The 26,039-nt window shown below is 42.1% G+C and overlaps 2 protein-coding genes across 4 annotated transcripts in view; one reads left to right on the plus strand and one right to left on the minus strand.

Annotated features, from left to right (window-relative positions):
• The window catches only part of pkn3 (protein kinase N3), a 47,631-nt gene extending 35,446 nt beyond the window's left edge, over positions 1 to 12,185 (plus strand). The window contains exons 17-22 of the mRNA XM_060912468.1: positions 966 to 1,028; positions 1,118 to 1,194; positions 1,495 to 1,637; positions 4,149 to 4,256; positions 9,689 to 9,769; positions 9,857 to 12,185. Of these exons, the coding sequence (XP_060768451.1) occupies positions 966 to 1,028; positions 1,118 to 1,194; positions 1,495 to 1,637; positions 4,149 to 4,256; positions 9,689 to 9,769; positions 9,857 to 10,057 (673 nt within the window). The 3' untranslated portion in view covers positions 10,058 to 12,185. The remainder of the gene's footprint in view (positions 1 to 965; positions 1,029 to 1,117; positions 1,195 to 1,494; positions 1,638 to 4,148; positions 4,257 to 9,688; positions 9,770 to 9,856) is intronic.
• zdhhc12b (zinc finger DHHC-type palmitoyltransferase 12b) lies at positions 11,838 to 26,007 on the minus strand. 3 transcript variants are annotated; one of them, XM_060912471.1, is made up of 6 exons: positions 25,730 to 25,795; positions 25,310 to 25,604; positions 22,593 to 22,732; positions 16,625 to 16,714; positions 16,352 to 16,518; positions 11,838 to 15,437 (listed from the first exon to the last, which is right to left on the minus strand). In XM_060912471.1, the coding sequence occupies exons 2-6, from the start codon at positions 25,419 to 25,421 to the stop codon at positions 15,122 to 15,124; spliced, it is 825 nt and encodes a 274-aa protein (XP_060768454.1). In that variant the 5' UTR covers positions 25,422 to 25,604; positions 25,730 to 25,795; the 3' UTR covers positions 11,838 to 15,121. The 3 variants fall into 3 exon arrangements, with proteins under 3 accessions (XP_060768454.1, XP_060768455.1, XP_060768453.1); XM_060912472.1 differs by lacking the exon at positions 25,310 to 25,604 and having other exon boundaries at positions 25,730 to 26,007; XM_060912470.1 differs by having other exon boundaries at positions 25,310 to 25,820.
• Between the last annotated feature and the right edge of the window lie 32 nt (positions 26,008 to 26,039).

Consider the following 26,039-nt stretch of genomic DNA (forward strand, 5'->3'; position numbering starts at 1 on the left):
TTGGGAAGGTGTTTGTTTTAAAAATATTTGGGAGAGTTATGGCCCTTTTCCACTACCCTTTTTCAGCTCACTTCAGCCCGACACGGCTCACGTTTCGACTACCTCAGAACAGCACGACTCAGCTCGCTTCAGCCCTGCTCAGCACCCAAAACTCGCACGGTTTTGGAGTGGGGCTGAAGCGAGCCAAACCGAGCTGAGTGGGGCTAGGGGCGTGAGGAGACACTCCCCTGTGCACTGATTGGTGAGGAGGAGTGTCCTCACATGCCCACACACGCCCCGCGAGCATGCTGGGATCTGTAAACACCGTAAACCTGGAAGAAGAAGAATTACGAGAATTTCTGAAGCCTTATGCGCCTCGCCTCATCTATACGCTCTTGCCAGTATCTGTTGGCGTTGTCGGTGACAACAAGCCACAGCACCAAGACAGCAACACTAACGACTCCATGTCCTCCATGTTTATTGTTTACTATCCGGGTCGTGAGACCACCGCTTAAAAGGTCACTGATGTCACTGTTTGCGCCGCCTAACGACATCACGTGACGTCCACCCACTTTCGCTAACTCCACCCAATGTGTCCACCCACTTCCAGCCAGCACGGTTCAGCGCGGTTGTAGTCGAAATGCAACTCCAACAGCACGGCTCAGCCCAACTCAGCCGCGTTGGTAGTGGAAAAGCGGCATTAGACTTCTGTTACTTTTTAGTGCCTCACAGCTCAAGTGCAAAACTGAACAGGCAAACGTGTCTTAGCGGGTGGAAAACCATTGGAGCGATATTTTTCGACCTTAACAGAAAACCAAACACCGTGAACTGATAATTCTGATGGTGTTAAATCCCCCCCCACACACACACACACACACTTTCTTCACATGCGATCCTCTGATTAACAATGCAACGTGAAAATAGAGCTGTTATGTCTGACCTGTTATAACAAATTTAACTTGACACTTCCTTTATGTTCTGGTCAGATTTTATGCTGCCTGTGTACTCCTGGGTCTTGAGTTTCTGCACCTGAACAAAATTGTTTACCGGTAAATATTCTCTTTATGGTCTTTGGTTTAAAAACTATGGCCAGTGTCACTTGCAAGGAAATGCTGAATTATTTTACGTCCTTCGACAGGGACCTGAAACTGGACAATCTTTTAATGGATGCTGACGGCTTTGTGAGAATAGCGGATTTTGGACTTTGCAAAGAAGGTAATGCCACATCATTGGTGGATTGGATTTTTAAAAAGGTATTCACCTGTTGGAAGGTTACAGTAAGACAACCATAATGTATTTGTCACATAACAGCAAATATGTATTGATGGTGTAGGAAACATTTGTCAGAGCTGCTCATATTTTCACTTGATTTTCATATTAATACCTTTTTGTATAAGCTCAACACTGATACAGAATGAGTGTTGCATTAAAGGAGAGAAACCTACAAAGCTGGTCATTCAGATTTGTTTTTTGGGTTTGTGATTAAGCATCTGGTTTTTGTTTTACGCTCTTCAGGAATGGGACACGGTGACCGTACGTCCACCTTCTGTGGAACTCCAGAATTCTTGGCCCCTGAGGTTTTAACAGACAGCAATTATACCCGTGCTGTGGACTGGTGGGGTCTCGGTGTGCTCATCTATGAAATGCTAGTGGGAGAGGTCTGTTCAAGCCCAGCTTTCTGTTTTTAAAAATGGATTGAATTTATAAATATGTAAAGATCAAATGCAAATAGAAAGATCAACAGTTTAACAGTGACCGTGCAGTCTTGCTTTAAAATTGGCTTCAGATGGAAAAACTTCTCTATAACCTCAGGGTACGTTTGCTGCATTTATTTAAGAACCGTGAACTCTAATCAGTCCGTTGTCTGTTGGTAATGGAAGTGGAAAATGGCATTTATAGCGTCCTCTCCTTTTTCTCTGTCATCTTAGCAGTGCTTAGTTGAAAATGAGATTCATTGCACCAAAATGCAGTTAGCAAAGTATGATTGATTGGCCCAAAATTTACTTGGGAAGGCTTTGTTGTGGTATCATGGATGAAATGATTTGCATGAAATTGAGGAAATCTCACTACTTTTATTGAGTGTTGTGAACATTAACACTAAGGGTTACTTGTTTAAAAAAAAAAGTCTAGAAAGGAAATCATATTTTTCAGAATTGCTGATTTAGTCTTAAATCAGGCAATACACAAAATGTAGAGTAAATCGAAATTATTTACCATTCCCTGAGAGAAAATGGTGATTTAAAATGTTATCCTGAATATACAGTTGTGTTCAAAATAATAGCAGTCCAACATGACTAACCAGATGAATCACTGCTTTTGGTAGAAATTATATTACTCCATGGCAAATAATTTACCAGTAGGTGTAGTAAAGTCGTAGAAAACCAACAGACCCAACATTCATGATATACATGCTCCCGAGTCTGTGTAATTGAATAATTAAGTGAAAGGGGCGTGTTCAAAATAATAGCAGTGTGGAGTTCAATTAGTGAGGTCATTCAGTCTGTGAAAAAACAGATGTCAGTCAGGTGGCACTAATTTAAGGATGAAGCCAGTACATGTTGTACATCCATTTCTCTCTGAAAACCTGAGAAAAATGGGTCGTTCCAGACATTGTTCAGAAGAACAGCGTGCTTTGATTAAAACGTTGATTGGAGAGAGGAAAACGCATAAAGAAGTGCAGAAAATGATAGGCTGCTGGGCTAAAATGATCTCCAGTGCTTTAAAATGGACAGCAAAACCAGAGAGACGTGGAAGAAAATGGAAGACTACCATTCGAATGGATCGAAGAATAGCCAGAATGGCAAAGACTCAGCCAATGATCAGCTCCAGGGTGATGAAAGACAGTCTGAAGTTACCTGTGAGTACTGTGACAATTAGAAGACGCCTGTGTGAAGCTAATCTATCGGCAAGAAGCCCCCGCAAAGTTCCACTGTTAAAAAAAAGACGTGCTGAAGAGGATACAATTTGCCAAAGAACACATCGACTGGCCTAAAGAGAAATGGAAAACATTTTGTGGACTGATGAAAGTAAGATTGTTCTTTTTGGGTCCAAGGGCCGCAGACAGTTTGTCAGACGGCCCCCAGACAGTGAATTCAAGCCACAGTACACTCTGAAGACAGTGAAGCATGGTGGTGCAAGCATCATGATATGGGAATGTTTCTCTTACTGTGGTGTCGGGCCCATTTATCGCATACCAGGGATCATGGATCAGTTTGCATATATCAAAATAGTTGAAGAGGTCATGTTGCCTTATGCTGAAGAGGAAATGCCCTTGAAATGGGTGTTTCGACAAGACAACGACCCCAAACACACCAGTAAGCGAGCAGCATCTTGGTTCCAGACCAACAAAATTAGTCATGGAGTGGCCAGCCCAATCCCCGGACCTTAATCCGATAGAAAACTTGTGGGGTGACATCAAAAATGCTGTTTCTGAGGCAAAACCAAGAAATGCAGAGGAATTGTGGAATGTTGTCAAATCATCCTGGGCTGGAATACCTGTTCACAGGTGCCAGAAGTTGGTCGACTCCATGCAACACAGATGTGAAGCAGTTCTCAGAAACCGTGGTTATACAACTAAATATTAGTTTAGTGATTCACAGGAATGCTAAATCCTAAAGATTTTTTTTCAGTTTATACAGTCAATATTTGAGTTTGTAATGAAAAATGCAGACACTGCTATTTTTTTGAACAGCCCAATGTTCATTTTTCTTCATTTTCTGTAAAGTAATTAAAACATTGATACATTTTTCTTCATGTTTTGATGTAGAATATAATATGCAGTGTTCCCAATGCATGGAAATAAAAACTATTATAAGGATTTTGAGCTTTACTCACGTTTTTAAACACACTGCTATTATTTTGAACACGACTGTACATGCTTTGTGCTAGATGCGAGTTTAATTCTACAAAATACTAAATGAAATCCTGACACTGTAACCTAAATCGAGTAAATTTCATCATGTATGGTATTTGAGCATGAACAGCTTTGTGACTTTTATTAACGATCCCTACGGCACATAGTGTCAGCCTGCTTAGATAAAATATAGCCTCTTTTGAGAGGAAACTGTTGTGCTGGCAATAAAATGCATAGTCATCACTATGTCACTGCCAAAAAGCCATCACTATCAGACATAACCGTAATGCCAGCACTCTCTGTTCCTCCCGCTCAGTCTCCTTTCCCAGGTGATGATGAGGAGGAAGTATTTGACAGCATAGTGAACGATGAAGTGCGTTACCCCAGGTTCCTCTCCCCAGAGTCAGTCTCGATCATTCAGAAGGTGAGTGTGCATCTCCAGATCCTAATACTCAACTGAGGGCAGCTTTACAGGACTGTATCTACTCACATGGAGCAGTTTTATTTTATTTTATCAAACTCTGAGAGTGAATCTTGTAAGCATGATTAATGGCTGAGGATTGTCGTGGTCCTGCCTCCACCTCCACTCGACTACAGTAGCCGACTGACATCTGATTAAAGTTTCACACTGACATAGGAACATGTGGTTTTTAGGCATGACTGAAGCTTATCCTGGCATCTAAATAGTATTTGCGCCCCTGTAATTTTCACCGTTATTTCGGCTATTATTATCGTATCACACCGGCAAATCTGGCAAAGCACAGGTTCCCAGGAGCCCCTGTCTGGTGTATATTTTTAGTGTTTAGTGTGAAGTGCTCTAACGCAGTGTTTCTCAACCACCCACCCCCCTGTTGAAGTTAATTTTTTACTCAGAGTAGGGTTGCACAGCGGTCTCAAAAGTAGCCGGTCACCGGTGGCAAATCGCCGGCTATGGCTTGTTATGCTGCCGGCTATTGTCAGTTGAGCCACAAAATTTAATATTAAATATTTCTGACAGCAAAAAAAGTTGTGAACGTAAATTACATCCACTGTCATGTATGTCCGTTGCCGCGTCAACTGTGTTTATATCCTCGACACGAGTGCAGCCATTACTGCCGCCTGTGTTGCCAGATTGGGCGGTTTTAAGTGCATTTTGGCGGGTTTTGAACATATTTTGGGCTGTAAAACGTCAGCAGTATCTGGCAACATATTTTTTTACTTAATACAAGAAATTAATGGATGCCAACGTTTTTGCCAAAATGGTATTTTATTTTCCATTGTTTAGACAGCTTCAGCATCATACTGTGAGATTCTGTTCAAATTGTTTTTTTTTCTTCTATGAAGCCTGAGCCATTTATTTTATTAGTTTATAATTATTGTTTAATTTGGTCTTCAGGAGAGACTGCCTGCACACAGTACTAGTATTAATAGTTTTTTTTTTTCTTACATGAAAGCTGAGGCATTTATATTATATTTTAAGGTAACTTCATGTTGTGCTGTGAGGTTCTATGCACTTTAACTTTTGAACCAACAGGAGCATTTGGATAAGTAAAGCCTATTTTTCTGCATTTTTTGTAGTCCTGGTAATCTTTTATATTGGTAAAGTTGTTTATAGGACCATTTCTCAGTGTCTGTTTTTTTTAATCAATAGTTTTTCAGTAATAACTTAATATTTAACATATCACTCAATTTTAAACAACCCCCGCGCCTCCCCCATGGCTTGCCCCCATAGTCTCCAAAATTTCTGTGGGAAACACTGGCGTGCGTAACAACGCTAATCAAGCTTAAGCTAGACGACCCGCCTCAAATACCCGTCCCGGGTAAATGTTATCCCAATTTTAGATGGCCTGTTCCAAACCATCCTGCCCCATGAAAATTCATACTTCCATCCATCCATCCATCCACCCACCCACGCTTTGCGTGCATTATGTCTGCCGCTGGCAGACATTTTACCATTTTGCATCCTACTGTAAATTATTTGTACCCTGCTATTCTCCCAAACTTTGAAGCCCCTGGTTGCATCCGACGTCACACTACAGCTCGCGATGCTTTACGATGGGTTATCGATGAAAATGAGGCATTTTGGTGGCGATATACACGTGAGCTAAAACTTGTGGTCGCACAGTAAGTGAACACTTGACTGTCGTACCTTTGCACGCTTGAGCCTGGCGCACGCTCAGGGACCCAGTCGTTATAGGAAACACCGGATACTGGGCGCAATAGGCCATTTGCAGGAATTGGTCACGTGTCAATTTTCTCCATAGCAACAAGCCCATGGTAGGCAAGCTAACTTGACATTTCCTTGACAACCATAAGAGTTTGACTGGCAATGCGAAGCAATCATTTCTGTAATAGCTGTTTTGACCTTTTCTACTGTCTTATTTATTTATTTTTTAAACCCGAATTTTCATGTGTACTTGGAAAAAGTTTGTGGTTTTAACTTCTATCGTAAGTTAAAGCCAATCATTGGCCGTAAGAGTTTTTTGGACTCAAGTTGGTTGCTGCCGAAAGAAATTCACGTGCGAAATGGCGGATATATCTGCATTTTATTTTCAATAATCTTCACACATTAAGCGAATGATAAAGGTAGAAAAGGAGAAATTATAAGTTATAAACATACCTGAGAGATCCGCCATTTCGCACGTGAATTTCTTTTGGCAGCGAACAACTTGAGTCCAAAAAACTCTTACGGCCAATGATTCGCTTTAACTTATGACAGAAGTTAAAACCACAAACTTTTTTCCAAGTACACACGAAAATTCGGGTCAAAAAAGACAGTAGAAAAGGTAAAAACAGCTATTATAGATATGGATTGCTTCACATCGCCAGTCAAACTCTTATGGTTGTCAAGGAATGTCAAGTTAGCTTGCCCACCACGGGCTTGTTGCTCTGGGGAAAAGACATAAATAACAAAAATGCAGAAATGTAATACTGTAAAGCTCGTTTATATTAAAAGGTGCATTGATTTGATTTTTTTTTTTTTGGAAGTCATCAAATGTGAATTGATTAAAAACAAGTCTCTTGTACCATATTAATCATTTTCACCTGGTAGTCCACCAAGAAGGGGAATTTATTTCCAAATAAATTGCAACTTTTTGCTGATTAAAATTAATAGTTTTGGGGTAAAAAAAAAAAGCCGAAAATCATTAGCTCCCACCCCCTGGGCCCCCACTGGGGCTCTGCCCCTGGGACCCGCTGGGTGCCTGCAGCCCCCAAACCCTCGGCTTTTTTCAGACTTTTTAAATATTTTTCATTCTCATCCCTGTCTTTAACCCAGCTGCGTATAAAAAGTGGTTCGCCTCCATGCTCTTCTAGGTTTTTGTCTGTGTAGAATGATGTCTGCAGCACCAGGTAGTTTGAGATGTCTGAGAATTCAACGGGTAGATAACTTTCCAACTCCTAGGAAAAATCCTTCTTTGTTAATATTTAAGGATCTAATCCCATTGAGTGGTTTCTATATCCACTTCTTTTGAGTGTACTTCTTGGTTTTAATAACTTGCTTGTTTGCTGTACACAAACATGGCAAGAAGTTCTTGTGCTAATGGACCAGACTCCACTTTTGGATCATTAATCCCTTTTGATTGAGGATGACCTGCATGCATGGTTTTATGTTGGCTTCTGGTACATCCATAGAATTTTAAATACAATATCTACAGTTTTTTTTTTTTTATTGCACTTATTTAATTCCTGGGCTCCCATCTGTAACAGGGGGTGATGTTGCATCCCATTAATCCACTTTACAATAGATTAGATTCTAATAGAATGGATAAGCCAAATTTTTTTAATTATTATTATTATTTTTTTTAAATGGGCCCTGACCCATTACAAGTAATGAATAGGTAGGCCTTAAAGCAGAAAAGGTTGAGAACCCCTGCTCTAATGCACCCACTTCACCTCAGGGAAAGCACTAAAATGTGCAGGGCATGGGGTACTCCAGGCCCGGCTCGAGAACCTGTGGAGTAGAGACTAGACTACATTGTTGGATGCTGACCTACTGCAGTGTGCTGTGGGATTTCTTTAGCATCTGGTACTTTGCTTTCAGACAGGATTTATAAAATTGCAAGACTCCCTAAATAGTGTTACTTAGTTATGTGCAAAATAATAGCAGTCTAACATCACTAATGTGTTTTAATTACTGATTTTGGCAGAAAGGATAATACAACATGGGGAAAAAATAGGTGTAGCCGAGTAATGAGCAACTAACAGAATCAACAGTCATGACATGCACTCTGCTAATTGGGTGCAATTGACTCATTTAATGAAAGGGGCGTGTTCAAATTAATAGCCGTGTGGAGTTCAATTAGAGAGGTCATTCATTCTGTGAAGAAACAGGTGTCAATTATGGCCCTTATTTAAAGAAGGAGGGCAGCAAATGTTGTACCTGCTGGTTTTAGCCCTTGCTCAGTGAGTAAAATGGGTCGTTCCAGACATTGTACCAAAGGAGAAAGAACTTTGATCAAGAAGTTGACTGGAGAGGGGGAAAACATATAAAGAAGTGTAGAAAATAATTGGCTGCTCAGCTAAAATGATCTCAAATGCTTTAAAATGGCAAACAAAACCCAAAACACGTGGTAGGAAAAGAAATATTACCATCCGTGTAGATCACAGAATAACAAGAATGGCAAAGAAGCATCCAATGATCAGCTCCAGGGAAATCAAAGAAGATCGCCAGTTACCTGGGAGTACGGCAACAATCAGAAGATGCCTATGTGAAGCCATTGGCAAGAAACCCTCGTAAAGTACCATTGTTGGAAAAAAAAAAAAAAAGTGTTGAAAAGGTTACAGTTTGCCAAAGAACACATTGACTGGCCTAAAGAGAAGTGGCACAACATTCTATGGACAGATGAGAGCAAGATTGTTCTTATTGGGTCTAAAGGCCACAGACAGTTTGTGAGACGACCCATAAACAGTGAATTCAAGCCACCGTACACTGAAGACTGTAAAACATGGAGGTGCAAGCAGAATGGTTTGGGGATGTTTCTCATACTTTGGAGTCGGGCCCATTTATCGCATACCAGGCACCATGGACCAGTTTGAATATATCAAAATACTGGAAGAGGTCATGTTGCCTTATGCTAAAGAAGAAATGCCCTTGAAATGGGCGTTTCAGCAGGACAACGACACCAAACACACCAGCAAGCGGGCAACATCCTGGTTCCAGACCAACAAGATTGATATTATGAAGTGGCCAGCCCAATCTCCAGACCTCAATCCGATTGAGAATTTGTAGAGTGGCATCAAAAATGCTGTTTTTAATGCAAAACCCAAGAATGCAGAAGAACTGTGGAATGTAGTCCAGTCAGCTCGGGTTGGAATATCTCTTCGCAGGTGTCAGATGTTAGTTGACTCCATGCCACACAGATGTAAAGCAGTTATCAGAAATAAAAGGTTATACAACTAAATATTAGTTTCGTGATTAACAGAAAAGCTAAATCTGTAAACAAACTTCAGTTTATACTGTAAATATGCGAGTTTGTAAATGAAAATGCAGACACAATTTTTTTTTTGAACAACCTATTATTCTTTTTTCTTCATTTTCAGTTTAAAATTGATATTTTGTTCATGTTTTAATTTGTAATTGAATATGCAGTGCTCCCAGTGCCTTTGTGTATATGGAAATAAATGCTATTATGAGGATTGAGCTTTTTCTCAATTGTTTTAAACACACTGCTATTATTTTGCACATAAGTGTATATGCTCGGTTTTAAAATGTTCTTGCATTCGCAAAGCCCATGGTGGTGTCTGAGGGCAATGAAAGCACATGACTTGTTCCAATAGTTTTTGTGTGGTGTAGTGTGGGTCCCCCCGGCCTGTCACTGCCTAGTGATTTCAGTAAATTTAATGTGTTGGTGTGATTTTTGCTCATCTTTCTCACAGCTGTTGCAGAAAAGCCCAGAAAAACGGCTCGGGGCTGGAGAGCAGGACGCTAACGAGGTGAAAAGGCACAGGTTCTTTCAGGTGACCTTCCTGCACACTCGGTACACACCTTCTCCAAATATGACTGAGTGCATACTGACATTATTCCATCCTTTTGTAACCGCACAGGGAGTGGACTGGGAAGCCTTGCTAGCCAAGCGAGTGAAGCCTCCGTTCCTGCCGAGCATCAAAGCCCCGGGTGACGTGAGCAACTTTGACGAAGAGTTCACGCGCCTAAAGCCCGTGCTTACCCCTCCAAACACACCCTTCTTCCTCACAGCCGAGCAGCAGGAGATCTTCGCAGATTTCGACTTCTCCTCACTTCACTGACCGTCTGAGACTTGATGGATAAGGGGAACGTGACCCATCAAGGCTCTGTCCTTATCCTGCCTGAGCCCTTTCTTTTGTCTTTCTCTCTACCTATGCAGTTGAACCAAGTGAAGCTGATTCACTGTCACAAGGCTGTGCGCTTTTCTGCTACTGGCTGCACTAGTGTGCTTAAGCTACATCGGAGTTTCTTCTCATGAAAGAAAGCTACAGCGTTGCTGCGACTCGCTGCCTCCAAAATGAAAGAGAACCTGTCATCACTGTGAGCTAAGCGTTTTCCTGTCCTGCAATGCCTTGTTACTGATTGTGCGTTGCCTGCTATTATAGTAGAACCATCATGTTGAGTCACTATTTTACTTTTAGCCTCCACAAAAAGTGCTCATGTGCCTGCAGGTTTTCTTTCCAACCAGTTCGGCGCTGCACCAGTTGATCAACTGTTTGGTGTGGATCCTTCATGGTTGGTATGAAAACCTGAGCTCTGGAGCCTCGTCCTGTCTGCAAACATGACCACAGTTTTGTTAAAATGAAGCTACCAGTCATTTGCTTGTTAGATTTAACTAAGTTCGTTATAGATTCTGCAGTCTGTGTAGTTGAAGGTCTTCCAGCTTAGAGTTGTAGAGGTTTGATGTACTCTGGCGCTGAAAATGAAATGTTGCTCATGGGTTTTTTTTTTTAAAGGATTTACACCTGAAGGAAGCTTTGTATGTATAAGCACCAGAGGTTGGAAAACAGCTATGATTTGATGACAGTGCTTCAAAAAGGTAAATTTAATCTAACCACATCTGTCTGTAGCGTACGTGAGCTTTACCACAGACAACAGATTTTTCCGTACTTTTAATTGGCGGGATCGTGACCTAGCAGGCAGCGTTGCCTCCCCACAGCTCCAGGGTCATGGAGGTTTGCAAGTAAGTGGATTGGCTAGGCTGAGCTTAAGTCTGGGTCCACAGCAACCCTGATCAGGATGAAAGTATGGAAGTATAAGAACATCTGTATAACGCTAATGAAAATGATTGCTGAAAGGATTAATTATACTGACTTGGAATTTTAATTTCCAAATACCTTTTAACTGAAAGTTGTATGAAATGTTCTACATTAATATTGACCGAATTCAACAACTGCTCAGAGACTTTTCTCAGCACACAAACATCAATTCTTGTCTGTAGTAATGTCACGCATGTTACAGATGGTGGATGAAATCTGTCAGAGAATCAGTTGTGAAAATAGCAACTTGATTGAATTTAAACTCTCTTGTGTGCTTGCACATCCTGATTATCATGAGGTTTAAAAAGGTACAATAGGTTTTGTTTTGGCTGCCATTACTTGCACACTGGAATCCAAAAGTAATCTTTTCCAGACTACAATTTAAATAACCACGACTTAACACACCGTAGTATTAAATATTTAATTAAGCACACTTATATATTGTACCTTTAGGCTGATGAAATCTAATTATGCTCAGTCCATTGACTCAGTGTGTGTGTCTCTCTAGAGTATTTACACTGTTTTATTTCACGCGTCTAATGTGTTTGTGGCCCCTCAGCATCTGAAACAAGCCCTGTATCATGTTGTACTGTAAGCATCCTCTAGTGCATTTGTCTATATTTGCGTTACGTTTTTGCTGTTTTGACGCAGAAGTAATGGTTTACTACTGAAGTGATACTGTGAGCAGGAACACTAAAGTATACAAGTGACTTTCCCTTTATACATGCCAAATGAAGAAAAAAAAAGTCCAGACAAAATGGAAGGGGATGAATGTATTTTCACAAATAAAATACAATATGACTTCATTTGTTCAATTTATTGAATACTGCCACTGTGACTCGGTACATCATTGCATGTCAGAAAAACATTGCATAAGCAACTTGAATCGAAGCAAAGTCTATTGGATTTCAGCACAAATACTGAAACAGTCAAGTGCAAATTCATTGGAAGTGACTTTAAGAGGAGAATTAGTTATTGCTTGTTCCTTTCCAGGCTTTAAAATATTGCACAGAAGACATTCTAATGGTTTGTTCTATAAAGGAGAAACAGTACAGTGTTGCAACCATTCAACAAATATTACAAAAATCGTTTAAAAACTAAGTGTTCTAAACCATACACATGCGCACTTTTTTTTTTTGAATTGCTTGATAGGTAGTATGAAAACAGGCTATATGTATACAAAAATAATAGTTAGACTTGAAGTTTTTCATATGATTTCAATATACAAACCCTGTATGACTGCTTATGGGATATTTCTTTAAGAGAAAGCTGTTTTGTGGAATCATTAAATACTCTATTTTCAGTAGATGTAATTTCATATGGCTGAAATTTAAGGTGGTACCAGTTACTGATCTGATTGTCAATTTCTCAAACAGCAACATGTATTTATTTAAAAAAAATAAATAAATAAATGAAACAAACCCCAACTTAAAGTACATTTGTCTTAGGGCTCGGCGTTTTTCAGCGGTTTGTTTTCTCAGTCAGCAGTGGATGAACTTCAATGATTTCACAGCTGTTCATGAAGATGAGTCCCATAAGAGTTAAGTGCGCATCAAATGAGCGATCAACTGACCAAATTTTCACCTAAAGCCCATGGACTCAATACCAGCTGACTATCAGCCAATTACTACACTTGTTCAGCCATCAGTGTTGTGTGATCTGTCATTGTAGCTATAAACAGTTGTTCCCTTACCGTCCTCTCCTTTTTGTTAAATCAGAGAGAGAGACAAAAAAAAATTGCAGCTTATAACTGGAAAGTGTAAATCCATGTCTGAAACCTTTAACAGCTTTACAATTACAGAGCACTGCCACTATTGCTGGGTTTCATGTGACATCACATCTGCCTCATTAGTTATTCAGAACTTTAGCTGGTGGTCTGACACAGCGTTTGTATGAAGCTGCATTGCTTGCATGAAAAATGCTTTATGCTTGCGTTGTTTTTGAATCAAACAGCGAAACGGAAGTGTCTTCCGAGTTCCCCGTGAACTAATTTAAAAAAAAAAAAAAAAGTGAACGAACACAGGATTTCCCAAAAAGACATCGAGAAAGGCGGCTTTTGAACCTCACTGAAATCGAAGGGAGCCAAGTTGAAGCATGCTCGAGTTGCAGTGATCACTTAACTGAGAGGGAAATACAAACCTTTCACCATGTCAATGTTTTCCAAGTACTTTTCTTGCTCTGTCTCTTTTTATGGTACTTTTTTTTTGTCACGAAGCACTAAAGTCTCCAGCTGTTTTTGTTTACTCCTCAGTCCATATGCATGAAGGTCGTGACAAAATTCTTCCCCAACCATACAGTTACAATGTACCGTGATCACTTCTCCGTCTTGTTTAACTAAGATCCAGGTCTTTTAAAGGGGTTTCTGATGATCTTTGTGAATGATTTACCTGCGAGATAAGAGCCGACACGAGTGAGAATCAAGCCAACTGTTTGTTCAACTGGCAGCGCTTTGTTGTAAAGATGCAAATGAAAAGCTTAAACCATACATAGACGGGCAAAAACAATACAGGATTCATTTGGCAGCAACTTGATAGCGAGGTCCTTTACCCAGCTACGTACAAAAAAAGTTGTAAGCCTCCATACTCTTCCACCTGTTCTGTGGATGTCTGCAAAACCAGATTGTTCAAGATCATATCACAGATCCTTCTTTGCCAGACTGTAGAGGGTCGATAGCAATCTTCTGAATATATCTAAAACGAGCAGGAGCTTCTAGATTACGAGCGTACTCTAACTTCTTGCTAGCTGTTTGCACTACGGCAGCTGTTTAGACCACCAGCTACTTCACTTCTGGTAAAACTGCTAAGAAAAGTCACGTGACCGACAACCCAGCAATACAAGTCCCTGTGCAAGCTGTTACTATGGAAACAATAGATTGGAACAAGTTCATTAACTGTCAGGGCCATGCTAATAGATAATAGTTAACACCTTCTGATCACTGAATTCCGCTGTGCATGTAATCATATCAGGTATTTAGACATGGAGGGGAAAATTGTGCCTCAATACCACAAGTTTAACTATTATTCTATCCACATTCATTGCATATGAGTAATTGTGTGCTCTGATTAGCTACTCTACCAGTTCATATACCATGAGTAGAGAAAAACAAAATGTCCCGTGTTGCTCAACCAGTCAAGGATTGGAGGGGGAACAGAAAGTATTTGAGGGTAAGAACTCCCCCAAGAATTATTAGAGCGTTTCACACTCGAAGCAGAAATGATTGTCAGACATTTTGCATAAAGTTATAATTTGCTTTAAAAAAAAAAGGGCTCTCAAATCCAGTGAATGTGGATAGGATAAAAGTTATCCCGCTCACTCTCGTCATACATAGCTTATAGCCAACTCGCCGCTACGTGCCTCGTCGGCTATCAGCTCATGTACGACTCAATTTCTTGGACTAACTGTTAAATATACCTACTCGATGATAAAACTAGGTTTTCCACCGCTACGATTCAGCTACACAATGCTACCAAATAATCCGATATTACAGCTGCAGTACTTATGAACAACTTTGTTTATATTGACACACGGGCTTTATGCAATGCTTCCCCCCCCCCTTACTAAAAATACGTTTTATTTAGGGGCTGTCCAGGAATCCACTAAAATGACCCAATAAAAATGGTAGAACTTAATTTGTGCTTTTCATTCCGGAACTGAATATGCTATAAAAGTTGGTCGTTTACCCTGTCTGTCACATTAAGTAATATTGTTGTGCTCTTTAGTGTATGTTTTGCTTTATTGTACAGATGTTCCTTTGTGCTGTAGCAAAACATAACACAAGGAAAGCTTATACAGAACTGAGTGTTAGTAATAAAATCACTGATCTTTTGTCATTATCGGAAAACAAGCATTTATATTGAGGCTTGCTTACTCATGCAAAAAATAAAATGCTTCTCACGCTGCTTTAACTTTAAAAAGTGCAATTGCAACTTGGTGAAAATAAAATCTCCGAGATATCTATTCACAGGACAACCAGCAGTCCAAATCAGACTCGCTATAAATGAGGCTCTACGTGGTTCTAACTACGACACTGTCCATGCAACTGACAATCACTAAGGATATGGATCAATAATAGGAATGTATTTATTTCTAAGCGGGATTGCAGCCTTGTCTGAAGTACACCTGCTCCCACACCACCATGCTCCACACGCAGAAGAAGCTCCACAGGTTGCGTAAGGTCCCGCGGTCGAAGGGATTCTCGTCAACGCCACAGTGTTTGAGGTAGGAGATGCGGTGGCGTGACATGAACTCCCAGGTGGTGGTGTTCAAAGACACCAGGTAAAGGTGTGAGCCCAGGAGGAGCAGCACGATCAACGTCAGCAGTGCCACCACAGCGCACGTCACCAACAGTATGCTGTTTGATTTCAGCCACACTGACCATGTCATAGCATCGCTGAAGCCTGACCTAAATATGGAGTCGCATGTCATTCTGGTTTCTCAACCTTTACATTTAACTATAAATGGATAAAAATTGTGTTCATTAATTAAATTTATAATCACGGGTGTGGTATAAGAGAAATAAAACACTGGGATGCAGTGAGAGGGGAAAATAATCATAATAGTAACTCTGCTTCATCTTGTAGTTTATTTAAAAGTGTTTGAATTATTAAAGGTGACATTTAACATTTATGGAAGGATGCTCCAGTGTCAGCACTTTGGAACAGTTAGCGTTCAAGTTTTCAGACACATACAAGGCATACCAAGAAACCGCAATCATGACAAGCTGGGACTGAGAGCGAGAGGAAAAAGAAAAGCAACTCTAAACAGACAAAATGTACACCACCGTCATTCTAGTTTTAAATTTATTTAATCACGGGCAAGGTGCTGTGGTATAAGAGGAATGAGACACGACCGTCGATGACTGTGTAGCTCACTCTGGCCCTGTCTAGTCCAGAAGGAACGATCTAAAGTGGGTCATCTTGCACAATAAATGTTGCAAGCTATACATAGAAGCTACATCCACCTTAGGAATAGCTACCGATTTGCCAGAAAGAATCCAAAACGGTGAGGAATTGACCAAGAAGTAGTGATTTTTGTTGAACTGGTAATTAAGCAGATTTGGGTAGACGTTATATGCACTACCCCTACCTTCATGCCAGAAAGAATCAAAATTGGTAGGAGCGATTTTCATGAAATGTGGACGACGTATCATGGCATAAGCTCACGGTTTGTCGGCTGGATGAGCTAATAATCAAGAGGAACGTCACATCTCGCCACCATGAGCGTTGTTGATTATTTTCCCACAACAGCATGCTCCCTTGTGTTTTACTCCTTCTTCTAATTAGAACCATGTGGCATTTTGTCATGTTACACACTCACCAGGCCATGTGTTGCCCCCAGAGCAGCACGACAAACTGCACGGCCAAGTACAGCACAAACCAGCGATGGTTCCTCTCCCCTACACAGTTCTCAATCCACGGGCAGTGATGATCATAGCGGCGCACGCAGTGCTGACACGTCTGGCAGTGTTTGGATCTCATCGGTTGCTGCGAGAGGGACATGTACAGTAAGATTAAGAACAATGAATGCTTGGTCATGTTATTACAAGAATGAGCTTAATTTATTCGGAAGAGTACCCCCCCACCCCCACACCTGTAACAAGCAATGACCACAGCGACGCTGACGGAATGGTTTGGTTTGGGGAATCATGTCCTGTTGCTCTTCAGTGATGCCAAGAGTGAACTGAAATGAGTGAGTGTCACAGTGTTATAATAAAACTGTATAACGACAAGAACAAGCAGGAGGTATTATGCACACTTTTGATACTTAAGACAAATGATTCGATGGTTGACGATACAACAATAAGATTCAGTTTAATGGCCTCTGATTAGACGTGTGACAAGGAACAGGCCAACTGTTCATTTGTGGATGATGTACAGAAGGGCTATTTAAAAATAATTATTTGGTACACATCAGTTGTGTACTTTTTTTTAAATAATTATCCATTCATGGTTGTTTCACTCTGTGCCGCTTACTTCAGTGCAGTGCCCCAAGTCATCTGATCATTACATCCCTAGTAATATGTAGAAAATGAGCCTGTTGCATGCAATATCACCATTATCTTTATACTAACTGTTTAATTTGCCTTCTGGTCTTTAATTTGCAAGTGTTTACTAAAAAATAAAAATATATTTATTTCGTATTCTGAGGCCTATTTGAGACGCACCACTACTGCTTCATGTCTATTTCAGACTCCTCATCAACAGGACACCCTGTTATAGGAAAATAAATCAGTCAATAACAAGGTGACATCATGCCAAAGTTAATTATTTTATGAAGGGTTTTATTCCTCTTATACCACAGCAATTTACCAGCGATTACAATTTTATTAATTAAAATTACACACAGCATGCCATACTTTATCAGATTCAAGTTTTGTTTCATGTTGTGGAAAATCCGCTAAACAAATTTACTCCTGTTTTCATTTCATGTATGTTCTAATATAAACATGCACCAGCCTCTGTTTTTGCTTTCTTTTAAAAAAAGATGAGAGGGGAAAAAAAAAAAGCTTCTGTCCTGAAGACTTTCCTGTGGTGGAAAACTTCATGACTGTTACAAAGTGCTGACACTGGAGCGGACACTCCTTCCAGAAACGTTAAACATCTCCTGACAGAAACTTCACCATATTGACCAATTATGATTTTAATTTACAATGCATTTACATAAGTGTTATTTAATGTTTTATTTAGATTAGTTGATCGTCCTCCATAAAAGTCCCTGTGAATTAGCTGTTGCTAAAGAAACGCCAACATATTAGTAAGCTGCTTTGCGACACTCACTCACTCCAATCCTTGTTGCTGGCGACAATAGGGAACTCTGTCACGGCGCTTCTGGCGGCGCTGAGCAGAACGGGTTGTCAGTTGGGCCTCTGAGGTGGTCTTGCCCCATCTTAGGTTGTGACGCCACTTGTCTCGGTCTGCGGTCTCCTGGAACCAGGATGAGGGGTCGATGCCATAACACTTGATGTCATCTTTGGCACAGTCTTTCCATCCTTTTAAGGGTCTGCCGCGATTTTGGGAGTCATTCTTGAGTTCTCCGAACAGACGTTTGGAGATGCGATGTTCTTCCATCCTGCACACATGTCCCAACCATCTCAGCCTGTTGCCTCTTAGCATAGTTTCTACTGTGGTGGTCTTTGCTCTGGACAGGACCTCCTGGTTTGTGACATGCTGCCACCACCTGATATTCATAATGCGCCGGAGGGACTGCTGATGGAATACCTCAAGCCTGTGGATGTGCTTGGCAAGGGTGGCCCATGATTCACTACCATAGAGGAGCACTGGGAGGACGACAGCTTGATAGACTGTGAGCTTTGTTGTAATAGATAGCCCTGATCTGTCCCAGCACCTGGATTTGAGGGACTTGTATGCAGCTGCAGCCCTTGATATTCTCCTGCTGATTTCATTATCTAGTGATGCATCATCAGTCATTACACTACCCAAGTAGGTGAACTTGTTGGCCCTCTTGAGCTGATGGTCATCAAGCATGACTGGAGGAGGGTCCGCACAGTTTTGATGTAATACCTCTGTCTTCGGCTTGCTGATTGTTAGTCCCCAACTGTTGCATGCACAGTTTAATGAGTTGGTGGCTGTCTGGAGATCTTCAACATTATCAGTAGCAACAGTTGCATCATCAGCATATAGAAATACTCCCATGGTGGTGGTGGGCACCGACTTGTTCTTCAGGCATCTGGTATTAAACAGTTTGCCATCCTGCTTATGCTTGATGGTCACCCCAAAACCTGGCAGCTCCTTGAAGGCGTGCCCAAGTACAAAGGTGAAGAACAGGATAAACAAGGTTGGTGCAAGAACGCACCCGTCTGAGCCCGGCTGTTACTTCAAATGGGTCTGTGAATTCTCCATTTATTGAGACTCTTGCTTTCATGCCATCATGGAAGCTGCGGATGATGTTAACTACCTTGACTGGGACCCCAATTTTTAACAGCAGGCTCCACATGAGCGGTCTGTTGACTGTGTCAAAGGCTTTCACCAGGTCCAGGAATATTATGTGGAGCTCACGGTGTTGTTCCCTGCTCTTCTCCATGAGTTGGCGTAAGGCAAATATCATATCATTCGTGGATCTGTCGCCTCTAAAGCTACACTGAGCTTCAGGTAGATCTCGTTCAACCAAGGGCCGGATTCTGTTCAGTATGACTCTAGCGTAAAACTTGCCTACCATAGCCAGTAAGGTGATACCTCGATAGTTACTATATGTGAAGCGACACTCCTTTTTGTAGAGGGTAACAATGTCTCCGTCTTTAAAGTCCTGAGGGACCCTTTCCTCTTCCCAGATGGTAGTTAGGAGTGAGTGCAGCTCTCGGAGTAGGGGTTCTCCACCAGCCTTAAGGACATCACTGGGAATGGAATCAGGTCCTGGGGCTTTGTCTGGGGCCAGCTGCTTGAGGGCCTTTACGAGTTCTTCTATCGTGGGGACTTCTTCCAGACTGATGATCACTTCCTCTTGTGGAATGTTGTCAAGAGCAGTGGGGTCAGCAGTGCTTTGCTGGTTCAGAAGATTGCTGAAGTGCTCCTGCCATCGGCTGAGAATGTCACTTTTCTCTGTGAGGTGGTTGCCCAAGTTGTCATTGATAGGGCTGAGGCCAGATGTTATTCTCTGCGTGACCAATTTGATTGCCTTGAAAAACCCTTTGGAGTCATGACGCTCAGCACAGGATTCAACATCTTCGGCTTGGTCAAGCCACGTTTTTCATATTGCGCAGTTCTTTCTGGCACTTGTTCCTAGCTAGTTGGTATCTGCGTTTAGACCATGGGCTGTTTTCACTGAGGTATGCTTTGAAAGCTTGGTGTTTCTCCTCAAGTAGTGTCTTGGTGGTGTGGTCATTTTTATCGAACCAGTCGCGATGCCTCCTTTTCTGGATGCCTAAAGTTTCCTTGGATGTGTTGTAAATGGTGTTCTTTAGTATATCCCAGTGCTCATCAAGGTCTGAGTGATCGACGTTGGTCAGATCATTGGCAAACTTCTCTTGGAGCTTTCGTCTGGTGTCCGGGTCTTTTAGAGCATTGGTGTTCAGTCTCTTCGGACCTGCATTTCTTCTAGCTTGTCTTGAGATGTGGAATTTGAGTTTAAGACGTGCACAGACCAACCTGTGGTCCGTCCAACAATCAGCACTGCGCCACACACGAGAGTCAGTAATATCGCTCTTGAAGTGGTGGCTGACAATGATGAAGTCGATCATATGCCATCTGTTGGATCGGGGGTGCTTCCAGGTGCCCTTGTGGATGTCGGGATGGGCAAACAAGGTGTTAGTGATGGTAAGTCCAAACCTGGTACACATCTCGAGAAGCATGTGGCCCTGTGAGTTAGCATCTCCAAGACCGTGCGGGCCGATGGTGTTTGGCCATGTCGCTGTGTCAGATCCTACTCTGGCATTAAAAAAAAAAAAATCACCCAGCAGAAATAATCTATCACCTTTGGGGACTTTTGACAGCAGGGTTGACAGTCGATCGTAAAAGAGGATCTTCTCTTCCATGGGCCTCTTGAAGGTGGGGGCATAGACACTTATAATGGTGGCGTTGCAGTGTCTTCCAAGTTTAACTCACATGGTCATCATCCTCGAGTTGACACCAGACCAGCTGATGATAGAGGGACACAACTTTCTCTTCATAACAATAGCAACTCCTTCCATTTTTGGCTGTTCACAACTACAACCAGAGTGGCAAAATGAGTAGTTGCCATCGGTAAACTCTCCTTCTCCCGGGATGCGGCACTCGCTCAAGCAGGCAATGTCGATGTTTAGTCACTCTCGCTCAGTTGCAACAAGAGCTGATCTTTGCTCTGGGGCCTGACAGCATGACGTAGAAGCGTCTGATAGTGTGCGCACGTTCCAAGATGCAAGTTTGACCTGAGATATGATGTTACGTGCACATCTGGGTGTGTCAGAGACAGGGGTTCCGGGTGGATTTGCCCGAGGCTCGTCATAAATGCCGGACGGCTGCCCAAGCGTGCAACGTGGAGGTTGTTGTCTTTGTGTAGAGTTCGTAGCGGGTTTCAGGTTTCATGAGCCAAGGTTGCTGGCCTTTGCTCACGAGCAAGCAGGCTGCCCACTTCCGTGCTTGTGTCCTTCACTAGTGTTGTCACAGAGTGGAACTACGAGAGCAGCACATCACTGTGACATATACTTGTGAAGCGGTCAAAGAAAGAGTCAGCGGGCTGACACCTGGCGGAACTGACCCAAGCATGCTGGCCGACTAGAGTTAGCATGTAGTTCTGTTGCGCCCTCAAAGGTGGTATGTTCAGCACACTCTCCATAGCTGACCATTGGTTCCTGTTGATGATGTTACTTGTTGCGCGCCGATGGAACTCATCCGCTCAGGTGCTATGGTACCTCCATGCTGTCAGAGACAGGCTGTTGCGCTCGAGGCTCAGTTCTTACAGGGGCATGGATCCTAGACGGTTGTTCGTCTGGTCTCTCACCCTCGACCGAGTCTGGCAAGTTTAAAACTACCGGGGACCCGAAGGCTCCCACCGGCATACGCTCTTAGGGTCATAGAGACACTCAAGCTGCTACACCACGGCAAGGTAACAGCTTTGCAACAATGTTTATTGTTAAAAGCACTATACAAATAAATTTGACTTGACTACGACCACACTAACAAACCTGTCTCAGAGCTGGTGTTCTAGAAAATGTATCAACACCCTCTGACCAATCAGATTTGAGAATTAAATGGGTATAAAATTGTGACTTAAAAAAAAAAAATTATGCATTAAAATTCTTGACTAGCTTTGTTTTAATAGATTTCATATCCAAACCATGGCGTCTCTTGGCTAAAGCTGAAGACCGCAGGACTGCAACTCGATTCCACATGCGTCCAACCTGACAGTTACAAATGCAATTACAGCTGTAAATAGGATAAATCAATCCTCAAGGACTGGCCTTGAAAAGCAAGGAATCAGCCAAAGCCTCCTGGAATTATAAAAGCTGAATCTATCATGTTAATAAAAATAAGGCTAATGTGTTTAAAATGCCTATTTTCTTTGACAAAGTTATCCAAAGCATAGGTTTATTTTGGTTTTTGTAGTGCATGTTTGTGCATCCGATGAGAAGCATGGAATTTTACAAAATACCCATCTTGGCTAGCCTTGTTGTTTCAGGCTGTTTACATTTCTCCAGTTAGCTCTGAGCCGCACATTCAACAGCAGGAGTGGGATCAGTTTGGGGATATTTGTGGCTGCTGAGTTTACACTACAGCTGTAGTTTTCTAACATGGCTAATGCGAACCGTGTGTCTGCAGTCCACCCACCGCCACCTTTCTGGGGAGCCGTGCTGACACAAAGCTGTCTTTTTGTCGTTGAGGCCCTGAGGCACAAAGCCGCTAAATCAGACCCTGTGGAGGTCACCCAAAGAACAGGACAAGCCATGATGTTCTGTGACTATTTGCTCATCTTGTTCACTCTTTGTATATTATGAAGAGGTGTTCGATGAAAAGACACATCACTCACGAGCTGCTGTTCATATCATCGTAATAAAATCAGGTTGCAGGTTTGGATCAGAAAGCAGAATAACCCGAGTGTGTATGAAAAGCTATTCAAGTCTTCTTACCTGTAAGTCGCAGTCATCAGTCAGCACGAACCCGGGATCCATTAGTGACACAGCAAAGTAGAGGAGCACAGAAAGCAACACGAGCAGCACGAAGAGTACGGGCAGTGTGAGTCGACCTGCCTCTTCCTCCCTACGGAGATCTGCTCAAGAAAAAGAACAAAAATTAAAATATCGTACAACACAAAACTCCTGCTATTTTATCAAAGAACTGCACTACACACACACACACCCCTTTACGGACTATTGCAAATATATTGCTATAGGTCAGCCATTTAAGATAAGATAAGAAGACCTTTATTATCCCACAGTGGGGAAATTTCCTAAATTTCTGACAAGATACACTAATACAGTCAAAAGTATGTGGACACTTGACCCATCCATCCGTCCTCAAACTTTTGCTACAAAGTCATAGGCACATAATTTTCTAGAATATCTTTGTATGCTGTAGTTTTAAAATTTCCCTTCACTGGAACAAAGGGAAGCCCAAACCTTTTCCAGCATGATAATGTCCCTTTGCACAAAGCAAGCTCCATAAAGATATGGTTTGCAAGTACTTACCTGGCCTACAGAGAGCCCTGCGCCTCAACCCGGCTGAAAACCTATTGGATAAACTGGAACACTGCCTGCATGCCTGACCATGATGGCTGAAGGAACAAAAATAAATCCCCAAGCCACAATCCAAAATCTAGTGGAAAGCCTTCCGAGAAGAGTGGAGGCACATACTTTTGGCCATATACTAACTTGGTAGTGTGTGTGTGAGATGCTGACATGAATGTATATATGTACGCACGTATGGGTCACTGCTGGGCTCTAGTTAACAGTGGTGCTGTGATCAGACAATGACAGTGATGGTTTTTAATCTTTAATTGCATCTCCAAGGTGGACTCACAATGCAAGTGTGTATTTAAGTGCACAGTAAAAATACAGTATTTAATACCCTAACTACACTGCAGTGCCTGATGCATTCATCCCAACACCACATGCACTACCATGTTCACCACAAAACAGTGATCAGGATTGTCTTGTGGTGGTTTCTTTCTGCTGATAGATAAGAGTGCACAGTGACTAACAAATCTCATATAGCAACAGATGGATGACTAATTGTATACTATACATACAAAGTGCACCTATATGATAGGTGTTTCTGATAAAATAGCCAAAGAACGTAGGTGTAACTAATACTGGTACCTGATGTCTGACTGAGGCCCTGTCCACACGGCAACGGATTCAGGTGACTCCGATACAATTGCTTATCGTTTAGGCCTGGCGTCCACACGGCACCGGCATTTTGGGTGCCCAAAACGCAATCTTTTTGAGAACGGGTTCCAGAGTGGAAAGATCTGGCAACGTTGCCGTTGTGAAGTCGTCTGGATGAGTAGAACGGATTTGTTTACGATGACGTCACAACCACATGACTGTGAGTGCTTCATGCCGGGTAGAAGTGTAACGAACTCGATGCGAGTTGTCAACAAATCCTATAACTTGGTTCATGAAACACGCTTACAAAATATTTTCACTGTGAATATTTATTGTGTAATGGTGCAAAGTGAGAGAGAGAGAGAGAGAGAGACTCTGCCCTTAGGGCAGAGTGAATCCCGCCAGCAAAAATAGGGGGAAAAAAAGGAGCGATCTCACCTCTTCAGATGTTGGTTTAAGTCCGACAATACATTCCTCAAAAAGGGCGTAGAAGAGCAAATTAATCCATCAACGTGTAGCATTCAATTTATTCCGGACCATTAAAGACGCCGCCTTCCGTGTAGAATCATACGTCATCCTCGCCGCCATATTGGATAGGTCAAAGTGGAGAATAAAGATTAGCTGCGTTTAACTGTATCAACAGGTTTGCCATCCAAACGAGATCACATGGGATTACCTTTCACAGGTGAGACTGGAAAAATACTTTTCATTGTATTTGGTCATTATAATGTAATTTTACGAACAGATTTTCCTGACTTTGTGGCTAATATGAAGTCTCACGCATAATAGTTTATGCGCATGCGTCCTTACTACTTCTATTGTTCTGGTGTCTCCGAAGGGACCGTCTTACAGCGCCCCTAGAGGTGTGGCATGTGTATTGCATCGTTTTCAGCAAGCGTTGCGTTGCCATATGGACCTGATATTTTACTGATCGTTGCCCATTTGGACGCGATATATTTTTAAATAACATCTCGTTGCCGTTGTCGTGTGGATGTAGCCTGAGCTATATGAATTTATCCTGTTTACCGTAATTGGACAGTTAGGCAACGTTTTTCCTATCTTTAACCGTCTAGTCTGTGCCCATTGTTGCCTCAGATTCCTCGTCTTGATTGACAGGAGTGGAATGTGATGGTCTTCTGCTGTTCTAACTCCATCCATTATCCATAACCGCTTATCCTGTACAGGGTCACAGGCAAGCTGGAGCCTATCCCAGCTGACTATGGGTGAGAGGCGGGGTACACCCTGGACAAGTCGCCAGATCATCGCAGGGCCGACACAGAGACGAGCCACCAATTAACCTAACCTGCATGTCTCCGGAGCACCTGGAGAAAACCCATATAGACATGTGGAGAACATACAAACTCCACACAGAAAGGCCCTCGTCGGCCACGGGGCTCGAACCTAGAACCTTCATGCTGTGAGGCGACAGTGCGAACCACTACACCACCATGCCACCCTGTTGTAACTCCTCCACCTTAAAGTTTGATATGTTATGCGTTCCGAGATGCTTTTCTGCTCACCACGGTTGTAAAGAGTAGCTATGGGTATATGTCTGCACGCACGCTGCTTCAGATGGGTTAAATGCAGTGGATGAATTTCATTGTGCATGTAAAGGCTGCTTCTTCTTCTCATTTGAGTTACTGAAGAGTCGACTTCCTGTCAGCATGAACCAGTCTGGCCATTCTTCTCTAACCAAGACGTTTCCACCTGGAGAACTGACCCTCACTGGATGTTTTTTGTTTTCCCACACCACTCTGTAGATATGGTTGTGTGAGAAAATCCCAGGAGATCAGCAGTTTCACAAAATACTCAATCCTGCAGCAACACGGTGGCATGAAATCAGAGATCATAGTGAAGTTTTGCCCCATGTTTGACTGAATGAGCAAGGGTGGGGTGTTCCTAATAAACTGGCGGATGGAGTGTATGTGATCTGGACTCACCGGTGTCGTGCAGGAAGAGAATCAGCGTTATAACCCATGTCAGGAAAACATGGGCGGTTCTGACGAGAAATCCTGAGCCGAACACATTTTTAAACATCCTAGCATACTCAGACGTAGATTTTACACACCTAATGACAGCAGGGTTTCTTACAAATATCGAACAAACAGAACAAGTCGGAAATAAAGTGCAGTAGGAACATGAACTTCCGTTGTTTACGTCATGGCTTAGCGACTGCAACTCAGCTTTACATAAACACTGACCGCTTATAAAGCCGGATATTCAGTCCTAGGACGTGGTCCGAGACAAATT

The sequence above is a fragment of the Neoarius graeffei genome, chromosome 28 (genome assembly GCF_027579695.1).
Source record: "Neoarius graeffei isolate fNeoGra1 chromosome 28, fNeoGra1.pri, whole genome shotgun sequence".
Taxonomy (NCBI): Eukaryota; Metazoa; Chordata; class Actinopteri; order Siluriformes; family Ariidae; genus Neoarius; species Neoarius graeffei.